This window comes from Lagopus muta, chromosome 13 (genome assembly GCF_023343835.1).
Source record: "Lagopus muta isolate bLagMut1 chromosome 13, bLagMut1 primary, whole genome shotgun sequence".
NCBI lineage: Eukaryota > Metazoa > Chordata > Aves > Galliformes > Phasianidae > Lagopus > Lagopus muta.
This window is the reverse complement of record NC_064445.1, coordinates 1,485,361-1,493,965: the sequence shown is the minus strand read 5'-3', so window position 1 is coordinate 1,493,965 and position 8,605 is coordinate 1,485,361. Positions and strand designations below refer to the sequence as shown.

The window sequence follows — 8,605 nt, the reverse complement described above, 5'->3', positions numbered from 1 at the left end:
GCGGAAGAGGGAGCTGCCGGAAATGGGAACTACCGGAAGTGGAAGCTACCGGAAGATAGCTGCCGGAAGTTGAAACTTCCGGAAGAAGGAGCCGCCGCAGAACCGGCAGAGGGAACGAAAGCGGCCGAAGCCTTCCTGCCCTGCTCTGCGCCGGGCCGAAGCGCTGCTGGGCCGCCATGTCTAACATGGAGAGTATCCTCGGATCGACAAGCAGCTCTGTGGGGCGGGCTGGGGATATGTGGGCGGGGTGCGGTGGCGCTTTGCTCTCCGCGGCTGCCGGTCCCCTCGGAAGGCCTCGGTGGGGCTGGGCTGGGGGAGGCATCGGCGCGGGGGAGGTATGAGGGAAGGAGTGGGCGGTGTGGTGGCCGCGTGTGGCCGAGGCGGGAGGTCGCTGCCTGAAGCCTTGATCGGGAGGAAAAGGTTTGGGGTTAATGGTGGGAGCTGAGGTTGTGGTGGTTGTTAAAGGAGAATGGGAAATGCTGATTTTGTTCTGATGGTGAGCTCGGGCCTGGCTGGTTTCACTGGGGCCTGATCTATGTGACTCAGGCAGAAAACCAGTTTTCGCTGTGCTGTGCTGTGCTGTAGGACCCTGCAGATTGTTCTAAACACTGCCGACCCACCAAGTGACAGGCAATGGCTGCTGTGCTGATGGCACGTTGCTCCTCAAGTGTTTGTTTCCTGAAGCCTGACTGCTGTCAGCTGCACAAACTGCTCTTTGTTTCCTGGTGTCAGAAAGAAAGTACAGCCGAGGAGAACCCTTATGGGTGAACTTGAGCTTTCTGGCTGTATGCAATCATCATAATACAGAGAAGTAGAAAAGGCTTAAAAGACGACAAAGATCTCAGTGTAGCTGAAGCGTGCTGCTGGTTGTTGTGGTAGGGAGAGGGGCGGAGCTTGGAGCAGGTGACTGTGAGTCACCTCAGGGCTGGTGGTGGAAGTCTGGTTACGATGAGGTTGTGCAGCTGCAAGGGAGGAGCGAGGCTGTGTCGTCATAGGAGGAAGAGCCATGGAGGTAGCAGAGTGCCAAGGGTAAATGTGTATCTGATGAGTAACTGGGGGAGTTACTTCAAAATAAGGTATTCTGAAATGCTCCTTCTCAGTGCAAGCAGGTGTGCAAGTCAGTGTAAGCAGGTGATCTCATATTTTACCTGGTTATTCTGGTCTCTGGCCCGTCGTATACTTGAATGGACTTCAGTATGTTTTCTTGTTTGGTAAATAGTCTGGTTTGTGACTCAGAGCAGTTCATTTATTGCTGCAGAAAGAAACAGCGACCCAGATTTTAAAGAAATGAATGCAAATACAAGCAGCAAATTCAGTTTTATTGTTGTTTTAGCTCCCTTAATAGTTAATAAGTCCAGATGATAGAACTGTTGCTGCTCATGTGACACAAAGATGGAAAGGCTGCTGTTTAAGCCTGAGATCATCCTTTGGCTGGGAAGGGCAGCTCTGCCTCCTGTGTTATCCTGGGTGTGGTCAGCAGGGCCAGCTTGCAGTTATCCAGGAAATTTGTCTGTTGTTCCATAACACTTTTCTTTGGGGGGCTGAGGAGGATCCTGGCAGGCCAGTAAGCTGCTCTTCCATTGCTGTGCTCTTCCATTTCACTGGGAGCCAGAGGCTCAGTGTGCGTGAGTGAAAGGAGCACAGTGAGCCTTTGATTTCTCTTGAGGGGTGTCTGTTTTGTTCTGTGTATCAGTCTGAATTGGATTTGCTGTTATGTGGAGCCAGTTGGCATCTGAACTGCTTTCTTATGGCCCAGTAGGATCAATAGGATGAGTGTCTGTTCTTAATGTCAGTAGAGCAGTGCTAGGGTTGGTAGCACCTTAAACAGGAGAGCAGGATGGTACGGAGGAAGGATTGATCCTGTTCATGGACCCCTAACTTGTGCTGCAGAACACCTGTTTAATTTGAAGTTTGCTGCAAAGGAACTCAACAGGAACTCAAAAAGATGCGACAAAGAAGAAAAGGCTGAGAAAGCAAAGATTAAGAAGGTGAGCAGTGGGGCTGAAACATCTTCAGGTCTGGTTACATCGTGTAGCAGAATCTGTTACTGTTTCCTGGCAAGCATGCTGATAGCACTGATAAATGCTTGTGACTTAAATTACATACTGTATGTTTTCCCATGCTTATTAATAAGTGTGAGGATGTGTTCTTCATGAAGAACTGGTGGCTTTTAGCTGCTAAGAAAATTGTCTTAGATCTATTTTGTTTTAATTAATAAAAATATATTGATGTGATCAATCGATGCTTTTATAAAAAATAGGCTGTTAGAAAAACATGCTTATGAAGATCCAGGAGAGTTAGAATGCTTTTTTTCTTCTCTCATACAGGCCATCCAGAAGGGGAACATGGAAGTTGCACGAATACATGCAGAAAATGCCATCAGGCAGAAGAACCAAGCCATTAATTTCCTGCGCATGAGTGCCAGGGTTGATGCTGTGGCAGCAAGAGTTCAGACTGCAGTGACAATGGGCAAGGTAAGTCTATTTGAATGCATCCTTGGAAAGGATTAGTCCCCTCTGATCCTCTTGGGAGGGACTGAATTCCATCTGTAATGAGCTGGAAGGTTGGTTTCACATGTGTCTGTTAATAAGTCGGGTGCTGGAATCATACAGTAGAGGCATAGGATCTCCAAGGTTGGAAAAGACCTCTGAGGTCATCCAGTCCAACTGTCCAGCTGTCACCAATACCTCCCCTGAGCCATATCCCTCAGCATGACATCTGCACAGAGTCTAAAGGAGCTCTGCTGGCACTTGCTCCTTAGTAATAGGTGCTTCTTTGCCATGATTGTAGCTTGTAACTCGTTAATTGCTGTTATTCGTGCTCCTAAGGAGATCCCTTCCCAAATACATGCAGCCATTTGTAAGACTTCTGATCCCAGGAATCGGATTCCCAGGGGAATGTGGTCACTGTGTGTGGTGGGGTGGGCTGTGCTTGGGGACCTCGGAGGGCTTTTCCAGCCTTACCTTTTTAGCTCAGGTGATCTTTTATGGTACGTGGCTGTGCTGCTGCTCAGGCACAGTTTGTGCTGCCCTGTGATCTGTGTACCTAAACACATCCGTTATCCTTTGACAGGTTTTGAGACCCTCAGAAGTTAATGCCATACAGATCTCAGCTTTTAGTGCATGAATGGATTTGTAATGTTTCCAATGGAAGGACCCTAAAAAAAGGGATGTTCTAGATGGCAGTAAAATATGCCCTGCTGTTTGGTACTGTAGGAACTGGGTAGAAGTGAGAGGGCTCAGTAAGAAACTCATCATTTTTCCTCCTTGTGATGAATTCTTGACCTCATTTCAGGTAACAAAGTCGATGGCAGGGGTGGTGAAATCCATGGATGCCACTCTGAAGAGCATGAACCTGGAAAAGGTAAATGGAACCTTTTTGTGGAGGTATATATAAAAAGTTCTAGGAGTTGTGCTGCTCTTCTGTTATCTGCAGCTCAGTGATTCGATTTGTATTTTTGTAGATATCTGCATTAATGGATAAATTTGAACATCAGTTTGAAACACTAGATGTGCAGACGCAGCAGATGGAGGACACCATGAGCAACACTACAACACTAACAACACCACAAGTAAGAATACTAAACAAAAAACTTTGTTCAAACTGCATGGAAAAGTTACGTGCTCCTTTCTGCCTGCTTTGAGGCACCTGGAGTGTTTTCACCTTCTGCTTCTTGATGAGAAGAAAGTCTTTCAAGTTACAGCCACAGTGTGGCAGGTCATGCAGTTGCATTTTGCTCTCTCTCACTTCTAGTAGGACTGATTTTATATTATCCATTGAGATCTTCAACCCTGCTGTGGAATGAGCAGTGCTTTGGTGAGCTCTTGGTAAAGCTTCTTAGCTGAGATACATTCTTAAGCAATGCTTAAGGTAGTTGAATGTTCCTGGCAGCTGCCAGCTCCTGGTAGCCCAGAAGATGTTGAACTTCAGAAGTTTTGTCTGATGCTTACTGGAGGCAGCGCTTTGTCAATAAACCTTAAACCACGTCTGTTGGAGATGGGCTTTCTTTCCCAGTGTGCAGAGCACTGGTTTAATGGTTTGCAGTCAGCAGTTGATGGCACTGCGTTCGGAGATGTTTGCTAACAGCTGACTGCAGTTCTTCAGGAGCATTATTTCTCAGACACTGAAGTTCAATGAATGGGCTTTTAATAGTCAGAACTCCGCTGGTTTTTGAGTTCATGCAGAGCCCTCTGGTGGTTAAGCACAGTTTTGTTAAAGATGTTTCACTTGAAAGCAGTGTTTTGTTTTTAAAATCTGTTCTGGCAGGATTGAACAGAAGAGCTCAGCGTGAGCTGCAGCAGTGCAACTGAGCCAGTTTTGTTTTCTTTTCTCTAGAACCAGGTGGATATGCTTCTACAGGAAATGGCAGATGAAGCAGGGTAGGTAACACCAACCCTTCCAGGCAGACACAGAGGTGAGGTATCAGTGCTTCAAATGTGTCTCTTGGAAGCAGACAAGGATCAGTAACTTTCCTTTCACCCCTGGCCATCAGTCACTGTTTATAACTTAGCTGTAGGTTTTTCTGTCTCTATGTCACTGGTATGCATGGTGTGTCTGATATATTACTGTTAAACTGAAGTCTTGCTCTGTCCTGATGCTGGTTGCCATGTGTGGCTTGTCTTGGTGGTGAAACTAGCTTCCTGGTTGGGCTGTCTAATGAGCAGGTCTGCAGTGTTCATTGGATGCCAGGGATCTCCTGCTGTCCCAGTGTTGCTCAGTGTGTCACTTCTTGTACTTCTTCCTTTAGCCACATGTGCCTGACTTTTGTTCTGGTTTTGTACTTTTCTGTTATCTGTAGCCTTGATCTGAACATGGAACTACCTCAAGGGCAGACAGGTTCTGTTGGTACAAGCGTTGCCTCAGCAGAGCAGGTAAGTTAAGACTCAATGGAAGTCAGTGTTTCTAAAGAGCTGTGGAACAGAACTCATGCTTCACTCAGCCAGAGCAAACTTGCTAAATTCTAATTAGATTTTGGCAATTCAAAAGAAATAATATGTAATTAAAGCAGTCTTGTAAGCACAGTAATTAAAAATATGTTTAGTTTAGTGGATGCATTAAGTTTAGTTATTTCCAAATCTTTTTTGCATGATTATCTAATAGAGTTCCAAACTGCTGAGTCTCTGACCTGCTCCAAATGTAATGAATCCTCCCAACTCCCTTTCCATACACAGAGACCATGCTTTTTTTTTTTCTTTTCCCCATTTAACCTATGAAGATCTTTAAAAGATGAGTGTGAAGTGCTCTATGTTTGCCCAAGGCAGCTTAGAATTTCTTGTTGGGGCTTGGACTCGATGCCATCTGCACACACGACTGCAGAACCCCACAGTGACCGCGTGCTTCCCGAAAATGAGTGTTCCTTTTACTGATGGTTTCTTTGCTTTGCATCTCTGCAGGATGAGCTGTCACAGAGGCTGGCCCGCCTTCGTGATCAAGTTTAAGTTAAGCAGAGCTGCAGCCCTGGCTGTGCTGTCAGAATACTGAATACTGAGGTTTCCCCCCTGCGCTCGAAAGGTGCGCGCAGTGCGGCGTAGGTGTTCCAATATTTGTAACGTAGGGTTCTTCACTCTGAGCTTCTCCTCTTTCTAATACATTCAGTAATCCAGAAGTATCAGCTCTCTCATGTCTTTTTCTGTACATTTTGAAGTTGATATATTTTTGGCAAGCTTTTTTTCACTGAATCAAGTTGATATCCTAAGTCAGCCAGTAACGCCGGAGCATTCTAGCTGAAAGGAAAGCAGAGTGCTATTGATAAATATTTTAAATTATGAAGTGATTTTTGTTTTTTTTTTAAATTATGAGAACTGTTTGTGGTTGGAGAACTGATACATTCAGTTCTGATGATTGTAGTAGCCAACTTTCTTATATAGCCACGCTCCTGGAACCTTAGAGATGGACAGTGTGGACTTCATGCAAGTACACTTGTCAAAATGAAAGAGTGGACTTTGGCCTGTGGTGGTTGTAATATTGTCAAGCTACAGCAATGGTGCAGGTTCAGTTAAAAATAAGTTACCAAAAGCTGTTTTCATGTAATTGGGAACTTGTACGGTTTGATCACTTTAGTCCAGGAGGAATAAAATATATTTTTCAACTTGGTTGGTTCTGTTGAATATTTTAGCTTGCACATTGTTTAATGTTGAGTGCTGTAGCTTCTTCGTTTTGCTTTTCTCAGCATCCTGTGGTGCAGCCAGTAGTGCCCACAGTCATCTCTGCTTCCACCACCGTGGTGTGGAGCTCCTGCTCTCTGTTATCCTTAGGCTCAAGCTGAGAAACCCCATGTGAGATAACTGAAGCCTGCTTTTCTCATTCCTTGTCATGCTTTCTCTCCATTTATTTTTCCTTTATACGCAAGGAAAAGCACTGATCGTATCCCCCACTTCTGCCATATAAGAAACACCAAAGTGCTTTTCCTCAGGTTTGCATCCTCACAGTCATCCTTCATGAGCCAAGATCCCAACCTTGTCCTCTGCAACCAGGGCACACTCCTGGGTCAGCTTGCTTCCTCTGCTCGTTGCAGCTGGTCTGGTATTGGAGAGAGCAAAGTGAGAACTGGGTGAGCAAGGGGGGCACAACTGCTGTGCCTCCACTCAGCTGCTGGATGAATGCATTGATTCTGTTGGGTTGAGAACAGCTGCCTTGTTTTGTGAGGTGTAATATTGCTCTCTGCAGGTGGGGTAATGTGGTCCATAACATTGAAGTCATCTATGGAGAAGGTGGTTTGTTTTAGTTCATCTCCTTACACTTCTGCACAGTGAGAGATTCGGACTGCTTTCAGGAGCTTTCAGACTCCTGTGGCTGTGAAGTAAAGGAATGGAGGTAGAAATTCATAGCAGAAACTACTTGTGGTGTGTTGTGGTAAGTGGTGATGTTAAACATTTCTTCCTGACTTTTTTGGAATCATTTTTTGTAGGTGTGAGGAAGATGTGAAGCACCATAGACTTAGAATTACTTCTTAATTCACCGGTGCTGAGGACCATGCAGACTTGCCAGCACTGGGGAAATGTTTCAGTTAAAAACTGCTTACTTTCTTTTAGTCAGCAGGATTTTTTTTTCAGTGAAAATGGGCAAAAATGAGGAAACTGTGGAGCTGTTTCAAGCCATTTTTGATGTGCTGCTCAGTCGCTTTGGAGGCGTAGCAGGATGTTACGTGCTGAGGTATTCAGGGCACAAAGCATGGAAAATCAGATAAAGCAACCTGAAATGTGGGTTTGTATCTCAGGCTGGCAGCCTGAATTCGAGTGATTTAAATGTGCACTTTTCCTGTGTTTACACTTAAGTTCAGTGCAGCCTTCTTTCAAACACCTTTCAACATTCCTCCTGCAAATAGGAGAAGCTGGAAGGTATTTTAGAGATGATACACTCTTAACTGTAGGTACAATCCTTTAAAACCATTAAGGTAAATGTATGCTACCCCTTTTTTCCTCCTAGCTACTCCTGAACAGCATAACAAAATGGCAGTGGTGTATCTATGCAACCAGGTTACCCACAGCTGTGGAAACTGGTGTGTGTGCCTTCATCCTGGTGCACTTGGTGTACTTGTTGACACTCAGTTACTTCAGATCTCGTGACAGGACTGGAAGCTGCTGTTGTGTAATAAATGCACTAAATCTGAACGTGCTTTGCAGTTGGTTGTTGGTAGGGCTGTCCCATAAGCTCAGGATTCCTTGTGTTTGGCAACCTGCTGTGTTGCACAGAGCTGGGCAGACTTGGCTGATAAAGCAAAGAAGGTTGGGACCAGAAGGAATCTTTGCCCCGCTGATTCAGCTTTGAGCATTGCTGTGTGTGAGTGTTGCCAGCATCGTGCACCAGTTGCTTCTGCTTGTAGATCTGCCTTCTCCTGAGCAAGGAGCCTGTGTGTGTGAGCTGCCCTTCACCGCGTTGCAGGAGTTGCATTTGTAATGTCTGCATGTTTCTCCAGTGTTTTGCAAGTGCTTAAAACTGGAACTTCAAGCAATATTTGACTCTGGTATAATTCTTCCATTGGAGTTCTCCTGGAAATGTCTGGTTTTTTTTTCTGACCCACTGTGGCTCCTTGCTTTTATGTTCCTGGTGTCTCTTGGTGATGATGGTGTACTTCTGCAGCAGTCTGCTTTGTGTTAAATAAATTGTATGAGCATTTATGCAACCTCTTTACCAAACAGTGCTTCAGTATTTGTACTTATGAGCAGGCACATCTAAGGTGAAACGTTGCTTCAGGGTGGTTTTGCTCACTGTTTAATTCCTGGTTTACTATAGAATGTGGTATCTTTGTGTTATGCTTCCTACTGCTCGTGTCCAGGCAGTCTTCATTCATTTGGATTCCACAACAAAGCCATGAAAAGATCCAGCTGAAAGGAGAAGGGAGGAAAGGAAGGAAAAGAAATCTCAGTGCCAATGGGAGAAGATCATCACTCTGCCTTTGTGGAGACCCTCAGAGCCCAGAAATTTTGTTACATATGGTCAGCAACGATGTACAGAGACAAATTCTGAAGTTGGTGACGTTGTATAGAGAAGAGAATAATTTTTGTAGCTTGGCAGTGTTCATGGTGGAAACGGCTTTACTTGTTATGGGACAATTTGTAACTGTAACTGCAACTGGTAAATAAAACTGTACAGCCAAATGACTTCA

The 8,605-nt window shown here is 45.1% G+C and overlaps 1 protein-coding gene across 1 annotated transcript; it reads left to right on the top strand.

Moving 5' to 3' along the window:
* The first annotated feature begins 54 nt into the window (after positions 1-54).
* On the top strand, positions 55-8,605 carry CHMP1B (charged multivesicular body protein 1B). The gene is made up of 8 exons (XM_048959351.1): positions 55-192; positions 1,891-1,988; positions 2,328-2,474; positions 3,295-3,363; positions 3,464-3,571; positions 4,336-4,379; positions 4,799-4,871; positions 5,394-8,605. Exons 1-8 carry the CDS (start codon positions 177-179, stop codon positions 5,436-5,438), a joined length of 600 nt encoding a protein of 199 aa, XP_048815308.1. The 5' UTR covers positions 55-176; the 3' UTR covers positions 5,439-8,605.

Coding starts and splice junctions, on each gene's coding strand:
- CHMP1B (XM_048959351.1), top strand. Junction 3,572..4,335: donor CAACACTAACAACACCACAA/GTAAGAATACTA, acceptor TCTTTTCTCTAG/AACCAGGTGGATATGCTTCT. Junction 4,380..4,798: donor GAAATGGCAGATGAAGCAGG/GTAGGTAACACC, acceptor TGTTATCTGTAG/CCTTGATCTGAACATGGAAC.